General features: G+C 50.2%; 12 protein-coding genes across 12 annotated transcripts; 7 read left to right on the top strand and 5 right to left on the bottom strand.

Annotated features, from left to right (window-relative positions):
* Bathy10g01510 (predicted protein (Partial)) lies at positions 1–576 on the bottom strand (the record flags this gene model as incomplete). Its single annotated transcript, XM_022379223.1, has 2 exons — positions 1–126; positions 234–576. Coding segments are annotated over 2 exons (469 nt in total), but the record flags the coding sequence as incomplete, so codon positions are not given.
* Positions 577–844: 268 nt separating this feature from the next.
* Positions 845–1,579, top strand: Bathy10g01500 (putative ligase; the record flags this gene model as incomplete). Its single annotated transcript, XM_007510661.1, has 1 exon — positions 845–1,579. One exon carries the CDS (start codon positions 845–847, stop codon positions 1,577–1,579), a length of 735 nt encoding a protein of 244 aa, XP_007510723.1.
* A 172-nt stretch (positions 1,580–1,751) lies between these two features.
* Positions 1,752–2,015, top strand: Bathy10g01490 (predicted protein; the record flags this gene model as incomplete). Its single annotated transcript, XM_007510554.1, has 1 exon — positions 1,752–2,015. The coding sequence occupies one exon, from the start codon at positions 1,752–1,754 to the stop codon at positions 2,013–2,015; it is 264 nt and encodes an 87-aa protein (XP_007510616.1).
* Positions 2,016–2,181: 166 nt separating this feature from the next.
* Positions 2,182–3,132, top strand: Bathy10g01480 (predicted protein; the record flags this gene model as incomplete). The annotated part of the gene is made up of 1 exon (XM_007510567.1): positions 2,182–3,132. The coding sequence occupies one exon, from the start codon at positions 2,182–2,184 to the stop codon at positions 3,130–3,132; it is 951 nt and encodes a 316-aa protein (XP_007510629.1).
* Positions 3,133–3,251: 119 nt separating this feature from the next.
* Bathy10g01470 (adenylylsulfate kinase) lies at positions 3,252–4,010 on the bottom strand (the record flags this gene model as incomplete). The annotated part of the gene is made up of 1 exon (XM_007510693.1): positions 3,252–4,010. The coding sequence occupies one exon, from the start codon at positions 4,008–4,010 to the stop codon at positions 3,252–3,254; it is 759 nt and encodes a 252-aa protein (XP_007510755.1).
* A 587-nt stretch (positions 4,011–4,597) lies between these two features.
* Positions 4,598–9,040, top strand: Bathy10g01460 (kinesin K39; the record flags this gene model as incomplete). The annotated part of the gene is made up of 1 exon (XM_007510479.1): positions 4,598–9,040. The coding sequence occupies one exon, from the start codon at positions 4,598–4,600 to the stop codon at positions 9,038–9,040; it is 4,443 nt and encodes a 1,480-aa protein (XP_007510541.1).
* A 384-nt stretch (positions 9,041–9,424) lies between these two features.
* On the top strand, positions 9,425–10,255 carry Bathy10g01450 (unnamed protein product; the record flags this gene model as incomplete). Its single annotated transcript, XM_007510430.1, has 1 exon — positions 9,425–10,255. The coding sequence occupies one exon, from the start codon at positions 9,425–9,427 to the stop codon at positions 10,253–10,255; it is 831 nt and encodes a 276-aa protein (XP_007510492.1).
* Positions 10,256–10,450: 195 nt separating this feature from the next.
* Bathy10g01440 (unknown protein) lies at positions 10,451–13,609 on the bottom strand (the record flags this gene model as incomplete). Its single annotated transcript, XM_007510642.1, has 1 exon — positions 10,451–13,609. The coding sequence occupies one exon, from the start codon at positions 13,607–13,609 to the stop codon at positions 10,451–10,453; it is 3,159 nt and encodes a 1,052-aa protein (XP_007510704.1).
* Positions 13,610–13,740: 131 nt separating this feature from the next.
* Bathy10g01430 (ATP-dependent DNA helicase RecG) lies at positions 13,741–17,979 on the bottom strand (the record flags this gene model as incomplete). Its single annotated transcript, XM_007510446.1, has 1 exon — positions 13,741–17,979. One exon carries the CDS (start codon positions 17,977–17,979, stop codon positions 13,741–13,743), a length of 4,239 nt encoding a protein of 1,412 aa, XP_007510508.1.
* Positions 17,980–18,338: 359 nt separating this feature from the next.
* On the top strand, positions 18,339–19,223 carry Bathy10g01420 (nitrogen-fixing NifU domain protein; the record flags this gene model as incomplete). Its single annotated transcript, XM_007510704.1, has 1 exon — positions 18,339–19,223. The coding sequence occupies one exon, from the start codon at positions 18,339–18,341 to the stop codon at positions 19,221–19,223; it is 885 nt and encodes a 294-aa protein (XP_007510766.1).
* Positions 19,224–19,344: 121 nt separating this feature from the next.
* Bathy10g01410 (malonyl CoA-acyl carrier protein transacylase) lies at positions 19,345–20,605 on the bottom strand (the record flags this gene model as incomplete). Its single annotated transcript, XM_007510427.1, has 2 exons — positions 19,345–20,329; positions 20,511–20,605. The coding sequence occupies 2 exons, from the start codon at positions 20,603–20,605 to the stop codon at positions 19,345–19,347; spliced, it is 1,080 nt and encodes a 359-aa protein (XP_007510489.1).
* A 345-nt stretch (positions 20,606–20,950) lies between these two features.
* Bathy10g01400 (predicted protein) lies at positions 20,951–22,717 on the top strand (the record flags this gene model as incomplete). Its single annotated transcript, XM_007510505.1, has 1 exon — positions 20,951–22,717. One exon carries the CDS (start codon positions 20,951–20,953, stop codon positions 22,715–22,717), a length of 1,767 nt encoding a protein of 588 aa, XP_007510567.1.
* Between the last annotated feature and the right edge of the window lie 200 nt (positions 22,718–22,917).

Raw genomic sequence — 22,917 nt, 5'->3', positions numbered from 1 at the left:
GGAGAATAGCGCCATCTAGCAGTAGGCTGTGACGGGGGGATAAACCGTCCGCGTTCCCTAAAACGACCAACTTGACGTATTGCGGTATCGCGCCGACGACCACCGCGGAGATGAATATGAACATAACTGTTGAAAATACGCGAGAAGAAAAGAGCGTAAAGAAAAGAGAGAAAGAGAGAGAGATAAACACGGTCAGTTTCTCAAAACATCATCAAAACAAATCAAATACGTACTCGCCATGGCGCCGACGCCGCCTTCCTCGATCGGTTTCACGAAACACTGCGAGTTTGGATTTTGAAACATCGTGTCGTGATTCACGTCGTATCTTTGCGTGTTCCCGGTGGAGTTTAACGCCGAGACGATGTGCGAGGACACGTCCAGGCCAGAGAATGGGTCTTTCGTGAGTTTCGCTCTGTGCGCGTGCGCTGACGATGCGCCTTGGCCACGAATGGTATTCGGGGAAGTCACGTGCGTGCCGCTCCCGAGACTTGGATACGCGCTGCTGGAATAATACGAATAATACGCATCATACCCGCGTTCGCCGTGTACATCGGGCAGGTTATACGCGTACACCATTCTCCGCGCTCCGTTTGAGCGTCTCACTCTCTCGAACGGAGAAGAGCACCGCCGCGGAGGACGCGCGACACACTGATGGAATAAAAATGAGGCGAAATGTGCCCCCGCGGACCTTTTTAGGGAAAGTCCACTTTTAGGGGGAAAATTCGTTACAGCACAATATACTCTCTCCGTGCGTATGCTTTCGTCGCGAATTCGATTTGTCGCGGCTCGTATATCGGCGAGATACTCTTCGAGAAGGCGCGTCTTTTCGTCCTCCTCCGTATATATGGCGACTTTTTCGATGGACGGTGACGATCTTTGTTCGAGAGAACGACAGAAAGAGAAGAAGCAGACGTTGCGAGCGCGCGTGAGAGCGAAATTGAAAGCAACTTTTTCTTCTTCTCGCGAAGAAGACGAGACGACGAAGAAGAGACGAGATGATTCGAAAGTGATTTGCGAGAAAGTGTTAGAGTTGGACGCGTTTAAAAACGCGAGAACGATGTGCGTGTACATCGCGCACCCGAAGTTACACGAGGTGGATTGCTCGGTGTTGATTCGCGAGGCACTCGATTCCTCTTCTTCCGAATTCGGAGAAGAAAGGGTTAAAGTGTACGTTCCAATCGTGGACGATAAAAACTCAAACGTTCGGTTTTTACGCGTACGAGATATAGAGAAGGACTTGGAGAAGCGAACGATGGGGATTATGGAGCCGACGGAGTTGGATTGGAGGACGAACGAGCCGCGCGAAGACGTGGCGGATTTGAAGGAAAACGAGAAGTTAGATTTAGTCATCGCACCTGGTTTAGCGTTCGACGAGACGTGTAAACGGTTAGGGAGAGGTGGAGGGTATTACGATAAGTTTTTAAGCGAAGGGAAAGGCAGAGAGGCGGTGAAAATAGGACTCGCGTTTGACGCGCAAATAGTCGACGCGGATGAAATCCCGCTCGATCCGTGGGACGTCGTCTTGGACCTCGTCGTCTCGAAGAGTCACGTGTATCGAAAAAAAGAACAGAACACATAGAAAACGTAGAATTATATACTCTGAATAGGTAGAATAGATGAACATAGTTGTTTTAGCACAGTTGTAACGCAGTCGTTTGTGTGCGACGTTGAAGCCGTTTCGTGCAACAAAACAACACCAACATTTTTCCTTTCTCTTCCCGGGAAAAGTCTTCAAAAGCACCCACGCACACATGGCCATCGACACGCCGTTCGTGTACCAAAAATCAAAAAAGAAACCTCGAAAAGACGCGGATATTTGTGAAATCAAGTGCAAAGCTTTGGCGTGCAACATTCAAAAGTGCATCGCGAGTTTACCGACGACGAAGTCTTTGGTGTCGAGCTCCACGGTGAACTTTGAGTTGTGCAGGAAAAGCATCGACCGATACGAGAAGTGCTGCGAGATTTGGCGAGAGAAGGAGAAGAAAGGAGAGGTGTACTCGTTAGCATCTATATAATCACACGTGTTTGCGCCTCTGTCGTTGAGGAGGATTTATTGTGAGTAGAGTGACGAGCGATTGTGTGTGTGTGTGTGTGTGTGTGTGTGTGTGTGTGTATTGGGGGAGCATTTGGTTTTGGAGAGAAGCCGAGCGAACGACCTCGCGCGAATCGAACGAATCGCAGATGTCTCAATCGTTTTACGCGCGGGACAAGTTCCAAGCGTCAAAGTTCTGGGTGGAAAAGTACGAGCAAGAAGCCTCGAAGAACTGGGACCGGTTTTACAAGACGCACAAGGGGAACTTCTTCAACGACCGCGAGTGGTTTTACCGCGAGTTCCCGGAATGTTTTCGTAAACCAGAATGGAGAGAGACGGAGGAACCGATGCCGGAACACATCGAAGTGGACGAGTTTGACACGACGACGGCAGAGCCGAGCGAAGTTATGAAAAGCACGACGAAAGATGAAGTGGAAGTGAAACCGTTGCCGGAGGAAAACAGGGTCTATTTAGAGCTCGGATGTGGCGTCGGGAATTCGGCGTTTCCGATTATTAAGAACGACCCGACCGCGGTGGTGTACTGTTGCGATTATTCCGCGAACGCGATCGAGGTTTTGAGGAAACGGAAAGAAGAAACGTTATCAAAAGAAGACCAGTTAAGGATACGAGAGTTCGTGTGTGACATTACCAAGGAAGATGTGTGCGAGAAAGGAGCCGTGCCTAAAAATGCGGTGGACGTGTGCACTTGCGTTTTCGTCTTATCGGCGCTGAGTCCAGAAACGGTCAAAAATGCCATCGAAAACATCGCAAACGCGTTAAAACGTAATGGCCAAGGTAGATGTTTAGTCAGAGATTACGCGGTTGGTGATTTAGCGGAAGTTCGTTTCGAAAACGCGCGAAGAGACGGACAAAAATTGGGCGACCATTTTTACGTCCGGAGCGATCGAACGCGTTCGATTTTTTTTAGCAACGAAGGTTTAGTGGAGGATTTTTGCGGCGGCGGCGGCGGCGATAACAACGATAACAAGAAGCACTTCTCTTTGATTGAGTGCACGAAGTTTGCTCGCATAATCAAGAATAGGAAAGACGAGACGGAAATGAGGAGAAGATGGGTGCAAAGTTCTTTCGTGAGAAACTAATGAGGCAGTTCGTAGTACGTATACAATTTTCATTAGGTTGACTTTTAATATATAGATAGATATATAGATAATAGGTATACTTCTTCTTCTTCTCTCTACTAACAATAACGAACAAGAAATTACGCACTCAAGAAACCTTTTTGTTCCAAAATCTTGACCATTTCTTGCGCCATCTCTCGCGGCGGCGCCAACACTCCGTCTTCCCCGGCAACCTTCATTTCAATCTCCGCATTTTCCGGCTCCTCGTACGGATCGTCGATACCGGTAAACCCTTTAATTTTCCCAGCTCTAGCGGCTTTATACAAACCTTTTGGATCGCGTTCTTCGCACACGCTCAACGGAATCTTCATGTACACTTCGAGAAACTTATCCCCGACGCGTTCTCGAACTTTCAAGCGGTCTCTCTTATACGGCGAAATAAACGACACCAACGTAATCATCCCGGCGTCCGCGAATAACTTGGAAACTTCGCCAATGCGGCGAATATTTTCCTCGCGATCTTCCGCGGTAAAACCTAAGTTCGAATTTAATCCGTGTCGGATGTTATCCCCGTCCAAAGTGACGACTTTGTTCCCTCTTTTAAACAACTCGTGCTCGAGCGTATACGCCACGGTGCTCTTCCCGGAGCCGGACAAACCGGTAAACCACAAGACGCATCCTTTCTGGCCCATAGTTTTCTCCCGAGTTTGCACATCCACGGAACCTTCGTGCCATTTGATGTTCGTGGAGTCGCCGACTTTATACGCGTCCACTTTCTCGTTCGCCGGGGAAGAAAAAGTCGTGAAGGTGGTCGCCGCCCCTCTCGGTGGTATTTTTGGTGGGTTTGTTCCTTTTTGCGCCGCTGCTCGTGCGGCGACATCTGTGTATTGTTTGTTCATCAGAGAAAGAGAGCATCAGTAAAAAGCGTTCGGTACAATCAATGCTCTCGCGTTCGAACGATACCGAGATACCAAAAAGAGACGCGCACCAAACCGACGACGACGCGAGTTCTCACGGATAGAATACATAGATTTGCACGTTCTCTCTCCACAGAAAGGAAACGAAGAGAGAGAAAAAGAGGATCGGGAAAATGAGAAAAAATGAGACACATAAACCACATCAATCACTTATCCGGTCTTCATCATCATCAAAAGAAGAAGAAGAAGAAGACGACAAGAATACGAGACAACAAGAAGAAGAAGACAACGAGAACGTGACAACGAGAGAAGAAGACTTTTTTTAATCCTACCTCTGATGGTTCTTCTCAGCGCAGAACTCATGGTAGACTGTTTTTGTTGCGTCTCGTGGTGTGAGAGGAGCGTGTTACAAAAAACTCTCGATTTTTCTCCCAAAAAAGAGCAAAACACACACAAAAATTGAAAACCCTAAACATTTTTTTTGACGGGTTCAAAAACCACCTCTTCGTTTCTCCCAAAGAAGCGCGCTATTATTTTCTATCGCAAAAGAAGAACATATTACTGTAAAGATGTCTCTCAACGAGAAGAAAAGGAGGAGATCCTCTTCATCGAAGACTTCTTTACTCAATCTCGCGTTTGGAACGGTCGGGGTTTTTACTTTAGCTTTGTCTTCTCCTTATGCGGAGGCGAAGACGCAAAAACATCATCGTTCCTCGGGAGATGATGTCGTGCATGGTGTTGGGGAAACCCAGGTCCGCGGCTCATCATCGTCGACATCATCATCATCATCTTCCTCGTCTTTGAAGAGGAACGCGAAAGAACATCACGTTCCGCTCGCGCACACGACGAAAGGAGAAAACGACCACGTGGCGTCGTTAGGAGGGAAATACGAGCAGCGCATTCAAAGCAAACTCGGCGATGTTTTGGTGCCGCCGAAAGCACCCGCTGTAAGAGTTGCGGGAGAAGGAAAATTGGGGTCGACGACGATCGAATCGCTCTCGAGAGACGGAGACGAAGAGAGAGCGAGAGACGATCGAGAGACGGACGAGACGATGAAAAAGCTGGACGGGTACTTTAATTTCGATGATAACGCGAGTAATAATAACAAAGCGTCCGAGGAGAAGAAGTTGTCCGAGGAGAAGAAGTCGTCGAATGATGATGCAGAGACCGCGGAGGAGGCAAAGACAAAGGTGGAGTTTTCAGCGTCGCGGAAAAACGAAGACGACGGATCGAAGACGATTACGTCGGGAACAAAGATTGACGAGAGTATTTCGGATAAGGACGCATTGGACGCGTACTTTTCCGCGAAGAGTAGCAGCTCACAAGCCGCGAGCGTTGCTTCGTCTTCCTCGGGTTCTTCTTCCGGCGGCGGCGATCTCTCCTCGGCGGTGAAAACGGCGCTCGACGCGCGCGCGGACGAAGATCCGTCTTTGGAGGATTTGAAGTCCTCCTTGAAGTCTGGGAAGACGGTGAATGGGGAGGAGTTGGAAGGTAAAGTGGAGACGAAGCCAATCGCCTCCACACCCAAAGCTTCTTCTTTAACTTCTTCCGTGAACATGGAAGTCGAAGCCGAGAAGCTTTTGAAAGAGGCGAGCGAAGAGACGGAGAAGTCTTTGTCGTCGACGACGAAAACTGCAGCGACGGGTTCGATTGATTCTACTTCTTCCGCTGCGGCGGCTTCGGAAAAGTCGAAATACGTGCCGATCACGACTTCGCACTCTATGCGTTCGTTGTCACCGATTGCGCAAAAGTATTTGAGACCACGCGCGACATCTGCGTATGCTTCTACGTCTTCTACGTCGTCGGCGTCGGCGGCGGCGGCGGCGGCCCCGTCTTTACACTCGGATTTGGCCTCGTCGGCTCGATCTCTGTACAGTCGCGACGCGTCGACGTCTGGTAAATCGGCGTCATCGAACACGAACTCAATCGCGGCCAAGTACGCGAACATGTTCAGTTCGAGATCGAGCGATGCCTCGTCCTCCTCGGGTAAACCGTCGACGGGCTACGCTACTCGATCAACATCGTCGAAAGTCTCCGTCGCGCACCCGTACGCGACGAACCCATTTTCAGTGTCGCACACGTCCGTGCGACCGAAAGTTGCCTCAATCATGAGCCGATTTACGCCCAAGGATACGCGCGAAGCGAAAGCCGGGATGAATCAAGACGATTGCGACGAGATCAAAGAGGAGTTGGAAGACGTCAAGGACGAAAACAACACTTTGGAGGAGCAAGTCGCGATCGAGGAAGCGCAAAACAGAGTCGAGCAAATCGAACAAGAGATTCGCATCGCGGAACAGGAAAAGATGCTCACGGAAACCAAGCTGGACGCGATTCAACCGGAAGAGCCGCTGACGGAACCGGAGTTGGAGGATAAGTTGGAAAAGTTGACAACGAAGTTGGAAGCAATCAACGCGCAAAATGAAATCATGACGGAGCAAACGGAAGTGTTAAACGCGATGTCGAAGATGTCTTCCAGCTCATCAGAGTACAAAGAGTTGGCGGTCAAAATGAGCGAGTTGAACGATGCGTCTGAGGCGGTGAAAGCAGACGCCGCGGGTGTGCCGCAGCCGGACACCTCCGAAGCAGAAGAGTTAGCCTCGCAGATTGAAGAGTTGCAATCCAAGTTGGAAGAAGCCGAAGCTGCTTTAGAGGACAAAGACGACGAGTTGGACGAAGCCAAAGGGCAGATTGATGAGGTGTATTCCGACTACAAGGGCGCGAAGGACGACGCCGAGAACTACAAAGACGACGTCGAAGACTTATCCAAGCAATTGGACGACGCAAATGCGGAGATTACGACGGATAAGGTCACAATCAGCCAAGTGCAAAGCGAAGAAGCGCAAGTTAGTTCCGAGAAAGAAGTGTTAGCGGCGGAGAATTCGCGTTTGCAAATGCAGTTGTCTTCCTACGACGCCGAAAAGGAGAAGTTGATTGAAGAGATTCAAACGCTCGGCGCAACCGTCGACGACATGGATGAAAGACAAGCCAAGTTGGCGGAGTTGGACTTGCTCAACAAGAAGATCGAGTTGGTCGAAGAAGCGAACGCCATGAGTGAAGTGTTTAAGCTCCAAGAGGAGAACTTGCAACACCGCGCCGAGGAAATCGAGGCTGAGAAGGAAAACCTCGACGCCACGGGTACGCCGTACACTAACAAAGCCGCGACCGTCGAGGACATCGATGAAGCCATCGAAGAATCGAAAGAAGTGTTGAAAGAGGTCATCGATGACCAAGACACTCGCGACGAAGATCTCGCCTCGACGGCAGAAGACAGCGAGAACGAGGTGCAAACTGTGTTGAAGTCTGAAGTTTCGTTTCCGACGGATTCGAGCTCGAGCGTTTCGAGTTACACTTCTTCTCCCTCGTCCAAGTACACGTCCACTTCGTCCTCGTCGTCCTCGTCCTCGACGACTTCGAGTAGCAGCAGCAGCAGCAGCAGCAGCGACGACGATGATTCGAGCAGCATCTTAAACTTCTCGGGCAACGACGAAGAAGTTGAAGTGCCAGCGGGTACGCCGGCGGCGGTTGCAGACGCCATGACGAATGCGAACGAAGACAAAGCCGTCGTAACGACTATGAAGAATCGAGACACGAACAGCGTCGTTGATCTTAACGACCCAGTTGTTGAAGTCGATGTCAGCGCGTCGAAAGGCATCGACCTTATTCGCGAATCGGAAGCGAAAGGAGTCAAAACGGGCGAGTCGTATCCGGTGCAAGAATCGATCGATGAGATCTCAGCTGCGTTGCTCGCCGTCGACGAAGGTAAAGCCGTAGAAACCACGCTTCTTTTGAAAGGCGTTACGGCGGCGAACTTTACCGAGGCGGACGAAATCGCCGCAAAGGGCGTGTTTGCCGAGGCAGTGGACGCTAATCTTGAAGATGTCGTCCTCGTTTCCGTTCGCGATTCTGTCATCGGCGAAGAAGCAACCCTGGCGAAAGCTCCGAAGGATGGCGCAGCGGATGTCAAATCGAGAGCGAAAGAAGCGGTGTTGAGAAGCCGATCTATTGCACGCCACGCCGCCGCGCTCGGTTTGGCGCAATCTAGACCCGAGCTTGGCGTTTCTACTTCGTCGTCGTCGTCTTCCAGCGGTCCGAGAAAGGCGCTCAAGGAAAAGACGAACGATGACGACAGAGACTACTTGAACGAGTACATCAAGAAAGTGAAAGCAAAGAAAGATGCGACTTTGAACGCTGCCGTGGCGAACCGAAAGAGCACTTCGAAGTCGTTTGCGCTTCCGACTACGTCCTCGATGAAGATGTCTTTGACGAACAAGGACAAGGTTTCTTCATCCTCCGCAAAACCAGCAGGTGCAAAACCTATGGCTATGGCTAAATCCAAAAACTTCGCCGCATCCACCACCGAAGAAACAACTACTGCGACCGCTGCGACTGATGGAGAAACTGCCACGGAAATCCGCATGGTTGTCTTAACCGACGACGTGGACTCGAAAGAGCTTCTCATCGCTGAACGCTTCTCCGACCCAGACGTCCTCGGCGCCATAGTCGCTCGACTCCAAGCGTCTGGCGCCCCGGCTTTAGCTTCGGATGTCGATGTTACCTTAATCGAACAACGGAAGAACAAATACGACGAATTCTTTAGCTTCCTCCCGGAACCGGTGCGCAACGCCATCCACTGGACCGCCAACAAAATCGAGTTTGCCTTCGAAGGCCTCCGTGACTGGCTCGTGGACACGTTTCATTTGACCATTAGCGAATCCGACGGTATTACCGGTGCCATCATGGGTGGCTTAGCTGTCGTTATCATCTACTTGGTCTTGCGCTCGATGTACCGACGCTTCGTTCGGTATCGATTGAGACAAAAGAACAATAGAAGTAGCGGGGGTTACGGGGGTGGAACGAACAACAACGACGAGAGCAGGCCGTTGTACAGAGAAAGTTCGGAAACGAAAGGCGGTCAAACCACCACTCGAGAGTACTCCTCGCAGCAATACGGAACGACTCCGCCGGTGAGCCGAGGCTATTACGGCGCGGGAGCGGGACCCGGACGAAGATAAAGATACCAGAGATATTTCAAAGCCGCGAGAAGAAAGTACCTCACGTACTACTATAACACCAGAACAAACATAGAACATAAAATCATCGCTCGAAAACAACGAGAGGAGATTACTTTTAATTTATTACACTTTACTATACATACATCACATATCATCTACCTCTGCGAATTTGAAAAGCGGTATTTACGTCACGCGACGGAAAAATCGAGAGGACTTGACTGTTTTCCCCCTTTGAAGGGGTCTCTATTTTTTATGACTCAGCAATAATTCCCCACTTTTCTCTCTCTTTTGCTTCTTCTCTATCGCATCAAACGAGAGCGCAAAATCCATCTGACTTGCTAAAAAGTCTTATTCTTCACGTTATTATTACTCTATTATAATAAAATGACGACGTATTTCTCCGAAATCGGCAAATCCATCTCCAACGTCCTCACGAAAGATTTGAAATTGAGCGATAAAATTACCATCAACAGCACCGCGAATGGGACGAAATCGGAAACTCTCATCAGCACCAACACTTCCTCGTTGAGCAATAAAACGACCATCTCGCGAGATGTCGTCGATGGCATCAAAGCGGACATCGTTTTAGACGCGAACGTGAAAACAGTTTTGGCGACGTTGACGGCGACGGATGTTCTTTTGAACGGGATGAAGGTTGAATTGAAAACCGGGGACGTCTCCAAAATTGGTGCGTTGAAAGCGAACGTTCTGGAAAAAGCGTGCGCGCAATACGCAACCGGAGGCGTTGGCGTCAAGTGCGAAATGGCGTTACCGTCGCCAAACGCGATATCTGTGAACGTGTGTTCGGATATTCTGGGCAACGGGACGGTCGTTGGTGTGGATGGCACGGTGACAACCTCAGGGCAAGTGCAGTCGTACGGCGTCGCCTTGCAAAAATGCCAAGGCGATACCACCTACGCCTTAGCCGCCGATAACGGTCTCGACCGGTTAAAGTTTGGAATGAGCTCAAAGTTAAATTCAGACGTGAACGGTGCGATTGAGTGCGTCGTCGGGAGAAGTTCGGGGAGTTTGGCGTACGCGGTTGGTTTGCAAAACTCCAACTCCGGGGCGCGCGCGGTGTACAACAGCCAAGGCACGGTGGATTTGGCGAAGGAGCTTTCGATTTGCGACGGCGCGAAAGCGAACGTGGTGGTGCAAGCGCACTTGGCGAGCAAGACGTACAAGACTGGCGTGGCTTTTGACATCAAAGCGTAATTGTTTTAATAATAAGATGAAGAAGGGAGAGTGTGTGTGCGCGTTCATGCGCACATATTTATGATGTGAGAAAAAGAAAGGGAGTTGTTGTTTACCTAAATGTTAATAATAATAATGATATACAAAATAATGATATATATATATATACACACACACACAATTATAAGGCTATGCACACAATAGATGCAACCAATTTCAATAGAACGTACCGGTTTGATGAGCGTGCCCGCTAAAATCTTCCACCGATTCTCGAGCTTTCAATTCGACCAAGCGCGTCGCGCGAACTACATCCGCTTCGTTCTTGAATTCCACCGCTTGCTTATCTATTGTATCGAGCACAGTCGCTCTTTTCTTTGCTTCCGGTGCGGTTAAACTCCCACCCGATAACGTTTGCATGAGATTTTCGAGGTCGGAGTTGGTGGAGGCGATGGACGCTTGCGAGTCCGTCTGTTGAAGCGTCAAACCGTTGACGCCTTGTTCTCCACTCGCAGCGGCTGCAGCAGCTGCAGAAGAAGAGCCGCCTTGGAGTTGTTGCATGGCTAACAAAGCGTTATTACTGTTGTTGGAAATCGACCTGTGTAAAAGACTTTCGGAAATGTTGAACGAAACTTTTGAGTTTTTGTGCATTTCCGGAATGCTTTCCATGCTCAGTTGCGTCTTCATGACCCCGTCTTCGTCCTTCAAATAATGCACGGGAAACGATACCTTGTCGTCCTCGGGTTTTGCAATCATCTCTCGTCCACGGATGACGGTGGAAAGATCATGAACGTCGTTCACTGCTCTCGTGACAGCTCTCCATGGAGATTTGGCGTTATCTTTACCCATCAGCGCTTTCTTTTTACCCCATTTCGCAATCGATTCGGACAATTGCGCTTGCGCTGAACGCTCGTGTTCTCTCGCTTCCTCCAATCGACGTTTGGTCACAATCATAGCTTCGTTTACTTCTTGAATTTCTTGTTCCATGGTACTTTGCGCGAAATACAAAGCGTCGTCGTACGCTCTGTCCGCGGTTCGCGCGTACGACTGCGCAACTTCTAAAGTCGTCTCGCAAATCTTCGCGTCCAAGTTTGCCGTTTCCGATTTCTCTCTCGCTTCTCGTTCAACGCGAAAGGCTTCGTAAAATTGCGAGATGCCTTTGGTGACCTCCTCTTCGCACTCGGCTAACAAGTGTCTGGTAGAGGATTCTAACGCGTTGAGTTTGGCAAAATGTAATGAAATTGGCGCGTTCATGGCTTGCTCCGCGCGATTGTGCGCAACGAATGCCGCTCGAGCGTCGTTGTTCAACGCGCGCGAATTTTGTTCGTCTTTTGGCTCTGGGCGATGCCTCGAACCTTCATCTAGTGCTCTTTGTAATCGACTGCCTAACGCAGTGTACGCTAAGGATAACGCCTCGGACGCTTTCGTCGCTCTGGTGACAAACTCTTTTGTTTTAGAATTAACTTCAATGACCGTTTCCTCAGTCAGTTCGTTAATGGCATCTTTAAACGTCATCATGGCGCCGTTGCGCCTTTTCTTCCACAATACCAGAGCGGCTTTGGAAGTTTCAAAATCTCCGACGGCTTTCGCCAGTGCGACGTTCATATCTGTTCGAATTTCTTGCGCGCGCTCCAATCGATTCTCGGCCGTTTTCAAATCTTCGTTCGCTAACTCTCTCCTTCTGGTCGCAATCTCCAAAATCTTTTGCCGACGCTTCAGTTTCTCCTTCACGACGGTTTCTCGCGTCATGGTATCTTTTACCGCTTGCATGGCGGATTGTAACGTCCATTTTGCGCTCGAGTGCGCCAAACGCGACTTTTCCAACTCTGCTCTCGATAACGCGGCTTCAGCGTCGCCGGTTCTCGCCCAGTGCGTCAAAATAGTCAAAGCGACGGGTTGCTGTCGCTCTCGCCGAGGCGACGTGGCATTACCGGTGTTGGTTGGAGAGGAACCTCCGCTCGCCGCCGCGGAGGTGGTTGAATCGTAGCTTTCAATCTTTTCTAAAAATTTGTGCAACAAGTTTGAAATTCGCTCGCTGTCGTATACGAACGGCCTCTCCTCTCCCTCCTCCTCTTGAATGTCCATCGTTTCCACGCTTCTCGTCCGTCTCGTTTTTTTACCTTTCCGAATTTCTTCTTTCAAATCTTCAATTTCCGGCTGCAACTCTTCCCGAGTGATTCCAGTCGAGATGATCAATTCCACTAATTTTTTCCTACTATCGTTCGAGTTCTCTCGCAAACGTTCCGTCTCGCCTTCCGCGGCTTGCAATCGCGCGTGCAACACCTCCGACCGCGCTCTCTGTGTACTCACAGAAATCCCGTGAAACCAATACTCTTCTTCCTCGTAGTCTTCATCTTCAAAGTTACCGCCGGCAGTACCGGTTCCTCCGCTGTTTTCCGTGTCCTCGTTTTCAAACATTTTCGAAACGTCGATATCTTCCGACGAGAACGAATTATCGACATTAATAATGCCACCACCGCCGTTATTCTTCGATCCGAGAGTCTTATTACTGTTACTATTACTATTCCCTCCGCCTCCTCCTCTCTTCACGTTTGCAATCTCCTCCGCTAAATCCTCGCTATCTCTCTTACTCCCTCGAAATAAACTCGTTGACCAGTGCCTCGTCTTCTCCTCTTCCTCTTCCTCCACCAGCGAGTCGTCTTCCATCACGTCCACTAAATCTGTCGCGAACGATATCCGCTTCACGCCACTTTTCGTCCCCGTCGGCGACGGAGGGAGTCTCGAGAAAATGTTCGACTCGGTATTTCTCTCCGGACTGGACGCGCCGCTCGTCGTCGTCATCTCATCAACGGAGTTGTTGTTATTATTACTACTACTGCCATTCCTATCGTTCTCGTGCACTCGAGAGAGGTCAATCTGTAACGCCCCGGCGCTCCCGGCTTTCTTCAATCGACTCGCGTTGCTCATGCTCAAGGTATCGTCCTCCCGCAAACTCACCGCGTTGGACAATAAAAACTCGTAATTTGGCGACGGAGGCGGCGTTTGATTTTGGAACCGATCGTGACTCGCGCTTTTTAATATCCCTCGTCTCTGTTGTTGTTGCGGTGGTTGCTGCTGCTGCTCCTGCTGCTGTTTGTTCTTCTTATTCTTCGTATTCTTCGCGTTGTTGTTCTTTTCGCTGTTCGTGCTGCTCGAGTTCCCGCTCTTCCGATCCGACGCAGACGAGGGATTGGAAACCGTTGTCGTCGTTCCCAAAGCGTGGAGAACATCTTCCCTAGAGGAGGAGGAGGACGACGTGCGCTCACCCAAAGCCGACTCTGTTGTTAGCGTTGTCTGGGTGAACCTGCTCTTTCCCGAAGAAGAGGCACCATCACCTTCACCGTTCTTCGTAGTCGGAGAGGACGAGACGCAACCCATTTTTATTAAGTTAATGTATACGTGTTTTTAGTGAAGCAGGGTGAGTGAAAAAAATGGATGAAATTTGAACTCAACATGTCATATTACATATCACATATTAGTGCCGACCATCGATCGACGCGTGATAAGTATCAAAACTTCGCCTCTAAACTCAAATCGACGACCGCCCTCTTCTCCAACGCGATTTGCACGGGCGCGGGGAGTAAGGATTTCATCATCGCCGTCGTCGGCGCTGCTTCGACTTCGCTCGCCGCGACGAGTTCCGCGGCGGCTTTGCGAGCGCTTTCGAGTAAATATAAATCGGTCGCTAAACTCGCGTGGAATAACTCGACGCTGTTTCCGGATTGTTTGGAACCCCACAGATCGCCGGCACCGCGAAGTTGTAAGTCTGATTCGGCGACGCGGAAGCCGTCGTTGGTTTTTTCGAGGACGGTGAGGCGGTCGCGAGCGCGTTCTTCGCGATCTTCGTCCGGGTTCGGCGTGTTTAAGAGGAAGCACCGGGACTGACGAGAGCCGCGACCGACACGGCCGCGGAGTTGGTGCAAAGCGGCGAGACCGAAACCTCCAGATCCGCCGCCACCAGAGGCGTCGATGACGATCAAAGAAGCGTTTGGGACGTCCACGCCGACTTCGACGACGGAGGTGGCGACGAGACATTGCGTTTCGCCTTTGGCGAAGAGATCCAGAGCGTTTTGTTTCTCCTCCGAGGAGAGTTGGCCGTGTAAGAGACCGAACTTGACGCTTGGAAGTCTGAGCTTTAAACGCTCGAATTCTTCCTCCGCGCCTTTGGTCTGGTTCTTCTCCGTGTCTTTGTCCGAGACATAACGCAAGATGACGTACGCCTGACCGCCTCTTTGCGTCTCTTCTTGGATGGCTTCGAACGCGATTTCGTGTTCAGACGGGTCGAGAACTTTCGTATAGATTGGTAAACGACCGGCGGGTTTCTCTTCGATGACAGATAGCGCCATCTCACCGAACTTAGTCATCGCTAACGTTCGAGGAATGGGCGTCGCAGACATGGTCAACATGTGCGGCGGTTCCCCACCTTTGGAGAGGAGTTTGGCGCGTTGGTTGACGCCGAAGCGGTGTTGCTCGTCGACGACGGCTAAACCGAGCGATTTGAACTTTACATTTTCGTTGATTAACGAAGTCGTGCCGACGACGATGGAAATCTCTCCAGATTCAATCTTCTCGTAAATCAGTTTCAACTCTTTTTGCTTCGTACTCCCGGTGATGATTTCACACTTTGGCGCATCCGGGCCCATTTCTCTCAACAAGTCCGATAAAGTTTTGTAGTGCTGATTGGCTAAGACTTCCGTCGGGGCCATCAGTGCGCCTTGGTGTCCAGCTCCCACCGCCGCGAGTAACGCCAACGCGGCAACGACGGTCTTACCGCACCCGACGTCGCCTTGGAGTAAGCGCAACATCGGCGCCGGACCGGCCATGTCGGTTAAAATCTCCTCCAACGCTTGGTCTTGCGACCTCGTCAAGGAAAACGAGAGCTCTTTGCGAAGTTGATCGCACAAGTGCGTAGAAACGATGGAAATACCTTCCTTATCGCCTTCGCCTTCGTTCTCCGCGGCTAACGATTGTAAGCGCTTACGTTCACCCATTAATTGAACTTGTAAAATCAAAAGCTCCTCAAACGCTAAGCGTTCTCTCGCGCGAGCGACTTGTTCCACCGTTGCCGGCGCGTGAATGCTCGCGACGGCTTCCGCGTGCGAAACCAGTTGTAACTCTTTCAACAAAGCGTTTTCTTTACCCAAAGAGACTTCCAACGGATCGCCTTTGAGTTTCTTCAAGAAAAACTCAAGCGCGCGAGGGATAGCTTTGTGCCACTCTTCGTTCGTCATGGACGCTTTCTTGGCGTACGTGGCGACGACTTCGCCGGCTTCGCCGATTGGCGTGACATCTTGAGCATCGGTTAGAATTTTTGCGGACTCGACGGAAAATTCAGAACCAGTAAAATTGCCTAAAGTTCCTCGCACTTTTACGATCGCGTCTCGCGTCAACGAACTCTTGACGTCTTTGGTCAAGTACTCCCAAATTTTCACTTTGAACCGTTGCGGACTTTTGCCCCAACCCTCTCCTTCGCTAGCCTCGTTGGTTTCGGACGTTTTCACTGTTTCCAACGTAATCACGTTCGGTTGCCTCGACCTCCCACGAGTAAACGGTGCAACTTGGACGCCGACGACGCGGCCGAGTAAGGAAACCGACGTGCCAGGTCGCAAATCGTTGGACATGGGCGAATACTCTTGGTATTTTCGCGGACATACGCGCAAAATAGCCTCCACGGTGTCCACGCCTTCAGTTTCTAGCGCTTTCAAAGTTTTCTCGTCCAGTTCGTAGGAAGATCCTGCGCCGAACGCCTCTCGAATTGGCGTCTCTTTCCACGCGTCTATGTCGTTGCGAAGCGCCCGGAGATCTTTATCATCGTTCTCGTCCGTGGTCGAAAGCTTTGCAAAATCGAGCGTTGGTGGCGCAAATCCGTTGATTGGATCAGCTTGCGCCCAAAACGGTCGCTTTAAACGATTTCTGGTTTTCGCCTCCTCGGACTCCTCCTTGTTTTGTTGCTTTAAGTTGTACATGATTGAGGAAGAATCGTCGTCTCCGCCGTTGAAATCTTCGTCGACGCCAAAGTCTTCGCCGCTCATGGCGCGGACGTTTTCCCACGCGTCCACGGCATCGGCAATGCCACCAGTGGACGTTCTCGTGGTACCTCCCGAAAACCACGGTTGATTGGCCGGTGCGCCCGTCGTCGACGACGTCGCGGCGGCGATTTGCCTTTTCAAAGATCCCGCGCCCGGATCGCCGAGCGAAAACGAATACGAATCTAACAATCCTACTTTATCCTCCGAGAAGCGAGTGTTTGCTCTCTCGTTATCCGCTAAAAGCTGATGAATAATTCTAGAAAGCACCTTAACGTCTGTAAACGCTCGGTGCATCATGTCGCCTTCGTTGATGGTGATCTCGTAGTGTTCTCTCAAAGCATCTAAGGTGAACTTTGTATTTCCCGATTTCTTCAAAACGGATCGAGATAAAGGTAAAGTGTCTAAAAACCGCCAGTGCGAAGGCATTTCGCGGCCAAGTCTCCAATACTCTCTCTGTAAAAACGAACTGTCGAATTGCCTCGCGTTGTGCGCGGCTAACAAAACTTCGCCGCTGTACGCGCCGTCCCCAGATTCTTTGTTTTTCAATCGCGCGGCTTCGATGAACGCTTCGAATCGTTCGGCAGCCATTTGAAAACTCGGAATATCTGGCGCGGATACCATCGCGTTCGTGATGCCGGTGAGTTTTTGAACGTGCGACGGGATAGAAAATCTTCCCGGGTTCACTAAGGTTTGAAAATTTTTGATATCTGTTCCATCTCCCGCCACCGAGGCCGCCGACGTCACGTCGGACAAATCCACGCAAGCGATTTCAACGATACGATCGCGTTCTTTAGATAAACCGGTCGTTTCTAAATCGAATACAATAACCGTAGGCATTTTCTTATCTTTTACATCTTCGACGATTGGTTGTTTCGATGCCACGGAAGATGACGTTTCCTTTCGCACGGTTGAGGAAGACAACACCCCTAAGCTCTTCATAGAAGATGAAGAGGAGGTGGAGGAGGAAGAAGAAGAAGAAGAAGAAGAAGAAGAAGGTGGTGACGATGCGGTTCTTTTCGCGCTCGGCGGCGGCTGCCACCCGGCGACAACTTGAGCGCTACCATTAAGACCACCACCACTCGTGCTACTTTCGTTCCCACTCGCGCTTCTCTCGTCGTTCCTCGTACCCTTTGAATCACTCGCGTTACTCGAAACCTCTGCCAACACAATCGGCAGCGCCCCTTTCATGTTCGTCAACATCCTCTCGCGTTCGCTTGCCGGTAACCGTCCGTATAAAACTCCATCCTCCTTCATCCTTCGAACCATCGCGCTCGACTTTACCGAGTTCTTCACCGCGGCGTCCTCGCTCAACAGCGTCAACTGCGCGGTTAAAAACTCTTCAAAATTGCTGTACTTTTTCCCTCTCGCGTTTAAACACCCGGTTCTGATTTCGTACGATAACCCTTTTTCCAAAGTTGTGAGGACTTCGTTTTTGAGAAGAAACTTTCCTTCCTCTTCCAATAATCGTTCTTGCGCCGACGACGCTATCGAAGACGCGTTTGAAGCATCTCCTCCTCCTAATCCTTTCGACACCGAGGACGCAAAAAAACTCCTCCTCCTCCTTGCGTTATTCATTCGTCGGGGAAACGTCGGTGTCGTTGTCATACTCTTTCGTCGTTCCAACATCGCATTTTTTGTCGTCGTCGTCGTCGTCGTCGTGTTTCTGCTCGCAGAGAGAACGCCGCTTCCCGATGACGATGCGTTCAAACAGCTTCGCATTGTATTCGAGATGTTGAACAAAACCGATGATGATGATGATGATGATGAGACGCTTCTTCTTCCTCCTCTTTGTTTTTGAAACAAGCAGCGCATGTAATAACGACGCGCGAACAAAAACGAAATCTCTCTTCTAAATCTCGATCTCTCGTTCTCTCTCTCGTGTATTCGCGCGCGTAAATAGAATAACACCACTGCTCCTACTCCTACCGCTGCTTGCTTCAGTCTCGAATGTTTAGGGTTTGCTACCCTACACTTGAAAGTCTTTTAGGAAGGATTGTTTATCTATTGCCATTAGTGCGGCATTAAAACAACAGCGAACGACGACAGATTATGCGACGACTTCGACGAGAACAAATATGATGACGACGAGAGGTATTAAAAGTAGTAGCACGGGTGGTCATTTTTTGCAGTTAAAACGGTGTTGTTGTTACGAGTGCAACGATGATGATAAAAACACCAAAGTCATACACACTAGGGAAAGGTTGCGGAGAGGAAGTGGACGCCGCCAACAACGAAAGCGTGGTGGTGTTTCTATTATTCGAGCGGCGAAGGCGACGAGTCAGATTCAGACGACGGGAGAGGAGAGAGACGACTTTTTGGACGATTCAGGGGGCGAAAAGAGGAAAGGCGATGCGAAGAATACCATCGAAATGGTGTCTCCGTTTCAAGACGTGGCAGATGCCATGCTGAGGAAAGGCAAAGTGCGCTCAGAAGAAGATGAAGAAGAAAACAAGAAGAAGATATATCCGAGACTGACGAAAGAAACTGTCGACGAAGCGTTGGAGGAAATCCGGCCGTACGTGATCAACGACGGCGGAAACATCGAAGTGGTCGCGGTTTCCGAGGAAGACGGGATCGTGGCGGTTCGGTTGTTAGGCGCGTGCGCGTCGTGCGCGAGTTCGCAAGCGACGATGAAAGGCGGCGTGGAATCCGTGTTGAGGAAAACGTTCGGCGAGAAGGCGTTTAAGGAAGTAATCAACGTGAGCGGAGACGTCGGGCAGGCGCCTCCGGAGTTGACGAAAGAGGCGGTCGGAGCGCACTTGAAAAGCATCGAGGATAGAGTGAAAGGGTACGGGGGCGTCGTGAAATGTTTAGAGGTGGACGGGAGGAAAGGGAACGTCGTTTTGGGGTTTCGAGGCCCGAAGCCGTTGGCCGCGGCAACCGCGCAGAGTTTGCAAAAGACGTTTCCGTTCATCAAGACGGCAAGTTTAAAAGAGTTGGACGACGACGACGACGACGATTAGATTAGATTCATGTTGCGCTCGTTTCTTACTAGTAGCAGTTTGTATAACACAGAATAGGTTCCAAATTATATACTAGGTAATAATAAAAGCTCATCGTATTCGTATTCACTCGCCGAGATTTTTAAACGGTGTAATTCACCACCGGCAACTTCTTATCGATTCTCTTGATGATGCCGGAGATGACTGTCCCGGGTCCAACTTCCGTGCCACCTTCCAAACCTTCCTCGATCAACTTTTGCATGGACCCTTCCCATCTCACCGGGTTCGTCACTTGCGTCGCTAACGTCCTTCTGATCGAATCCGCGTCCGTGTGTGGTTGCATGTCGACGTTGGAAATGACCGGTATTCTCGTCGCGTTGATGGGAGTCTCCGCCAACTGTTTCTCTAACTTTTCCACCGCGGGTTTCATGAAATCCGTGTGAAACGCGCCGGCAACCGCTAATCGAACGGCCATTCTCGCTTTGAATTCTGGTTTTGCAATCTCTTCGACTTTCTCGATCGCCTCGATGGCACCACTCACCGCGTAGTTCCCGTTGCACAAATAGTTTGCCACTCGCACGTCTTTCCCGCTTTGCTCGCTCGCCACTTTACACAACTCCTCGCACTTGTCCGAACTCAACCCAATAATCGCCGCCATGCTGCTCGGCTGCGCATCCGCCGCCGCTTGCATGGCTTCGCCTCTCAATTTCACCAGCTTCAACCCATCTTCAAAAGAAAACGCCCCGGCGAACGCCAACGCCGTGTATTCGCCTAAACTCAATCCCGCGCACACGTCCACGGCGTCGATATCCGCTTGCCCTTCCGCGGTTGATTTCATCTTTTCCAAAGCCGCCATCGAGGACACGTAAATCGCCGGTTGCGACACTTCCGTCGAGTTCAATCTTTCCGCCGGTCCGTTCACGCACACGTCGAGTAAATCGTACCCTAAAATGTCCTTCGCCGTGTCGAACATTTTTTTCGCCTCCGGGGAGGTTTCGCACAACTCTTTCGCCATGCCGACGTTTTGTGCGCCTTGACCGGGGAAAAAGAAGGCTTTTTTCGCGCTGCTTTCGATCGAGACCGAGACTTTAACTCGTTGTTGTCTTCGTCGCTGAGAAGAAGAAAATCTGCGATACGAAAGAGAGAACAACATCACGTTTATTAGTCGCAGTACATTTGCAACATTATCCACAACAACAACAACAACAGAATGGAAATAAGAAGAGCTCTTTAATCGAAGAGAGAAAAAAGAAAGAGAAACGAGTTCAGAGAATAAAAAAAGACTTAGAATCCCACAACAAAACGCACCTCCTCACGGTATTCCTCCTCTCATTTCGCGCGCACGTGTGCGCGAACCTTTGTTGGTGGTACTGCTGTTGCGCTTGTTGCATCATCATCATCATCGACTGCTTTTTTTATGATGATGGATTTTTTTTTTCTGACTCGGCAAAACAAAAAGCTTGGCTCGCAACAACGGAAACCCTAAATGAAAAACAAAAGGAACGGGTTCCGTTGAAATTTTCGAAAAATCAAATCTCGCAAAAAACAACGCGACACAAGAAGAGAAAGAGTCACATAAGAGAGTCAACATCATCAATCTCGTCGTCGTCATCCTAAAGGAGTTTGAAATTGTGTTTGAGGGATCATCAAAATCGAGTGCATTATTTCATTGTGTGTTCGTGCGCGTGTTTTGAGAGCTGCTTTGTTGAGAAGAGTTTTTCCACTTCCATTTAGAATAAAAGAGAGAGATGGAGGCAACCAACGACATTACGAAGACGACGAACGAAGACTCCTCGCTCGCTTCTTCGGCACCGAAGAAGAAAGGGGAAGAAGAGGAAGAGAAAGAGTGGGACGTCTGGCGCGCGGCCGCGTACGGGAACCAAGAAAAGCTCGAATTTTTCGTGAACAACGCCCCGTCTTCTTCGATCATAATAGATGCGAAAGATGCGAACGGATTTCGGCCTTTACAGTGGGCAGCGTTGAACAATCGCGTCGCGATCGCGAAGTATTTGTTGGATTTAGGCGCGGACGTGAACGCCGGGGACGACGAACGGCAAACAGCGTTACACTGGGCAGCAGTGAGAGGCGCGTTACCAGTCGCGGAATTACTCTTGCAGCGAAAAGCAAAGCTGCACAATCAAGATGTTCGCGGGTACACGGCGGCGCACGTCGCCGCGCAGTACGGCCACGCTTCGATGTTGTACCATTTTCTGTTGCGATGGAATTTAGACGTGAATTGCATGGACGAAGATAGGCGATGTCCATTGCATTGGGGCGCGTATAAAGGGTTTAAAGACGTCGTCAAGTTACTCTTGGCGTTTGACGCGGACGTGATGCGCCCGGATAGGGAAGGGTGCACGGCGTTGCACTGGGCGGCGATACGAGGGAAAGCGGAAGCAGCGCACGTTTTAGCCTTATGTGGCGGCGAAGAGTTGTTGAAAGCGCGAGATACGGATGGAAACACCCCATCGCAACTCGCCATGGAGAAAGGTCACAAGAGTTTATCGAACATGTTGACCAATCAGTTGGTGACTCTCAAAGAAGGCCAGACGTGGTGGTCGCAAAAAGGCATGGCGATATTCTGTTTAGCCGTCGTGTGCGGGTTGACGTTGATGTTTGTGAATTTTGTCGTCGTCGGACCGCTAGGGACGCCCCGCGTGGACGTCGCGTTAGCAGCATGGTCGTGGATGGTGGTTATTAGCTCAATCACCGGTTTGATTTTCTTTTGGCGAGTGGCGAATACCGATCCCGGATTCGTATCCACGCGAGCGCAGTTAGCCGCGAAGAGTTTGAAAAACGCGTCGTCGTCGGTTGAAAATCTAATCAACCACAGCGACGATATCGACGACATTGAAAAAGGATCAGGATTAGGAGGAGGAGGAGGTAGTAGTAGTAGTGAAATTACCTCTTCCTCCGCCGCCTCCTCGTTAAAGTGGCTCGATCACCCCGAGCTTTGGGCGGGCAACTGGGAACGTCTTTGCGTCACGTGTAAAATAGTCAAACCGGCTGGAACTAAACACTGCCAAATCGCCAAACGGTGCGTCAGGAGATTCGACCACTACTGTCCGTGGATGGGCAACACGGTTGGCGCGAAAAACCACCGCGACTTTGTCATCTTTCTGCTCCTGGAAACGTTCGCCATGATCGTCTCCTTGCTCGTCGCCGTCATTCGAGTCTGGGAAGAAAATCCGTCCGAAAAGCAACGCTCGAAAACCGGCGTCTTATTCTTCGTCGCCTGCGACGTCGCCGTCTTAATCCCAGTCCTGCTGTTAGTCTCCTCGCAACTCGCGCAAGTCGCCCGAAACATCACCACCAACGAGTTGATGAACTTGCACCGGTACACGTATTTGCGAGCGACGGACGGGACGTTTAAAAACCCGTTCGATAAAGGCGTGTTTAAAAATTTAGTCTCCTTTTTCTGCGTCGACGCGAATAGACGAACCAGAGAGTTCGAAGAGAAAGCGAATACCAACGTTGGTGGGTTTACACCCAAAAACGCAACAACGAAAGATTGAATTGATTAAGTTTGAAGAACAAAATTCAATTCGAAAAACGAAAACGAAAGATTTTACTACTTTTTGTTATAGTACGAGAACGTAATACTACTACTGCTACGAGACCTTTGCATCATTGCTCTCAAATAGACTTTTGATTCCAGTTCCGTCTCATCCGAATCTTGTTAAGCAGATGCGTAGCATTCGTACGGTTTCCTCGT

Source organism: Bathycoccus prasinos (genome assembly GCF_002220235.1).
Source record: "Bathycoccus prasinos genomic : Chromosome_10".
Taxonomy (NCBI): domain Eukaryota; kingdom Viridiplantae; phylum Chlorophyta; class Mamiellophyceae; order Mamiellales; family Bathycoccaceae; genus Bathycoccus; species Bathycoccus prasinos.
Note: the sequence above shows the minus strand (reverse complement) of the source record. Positions and strands in the feature narration are given on the sequence as shown.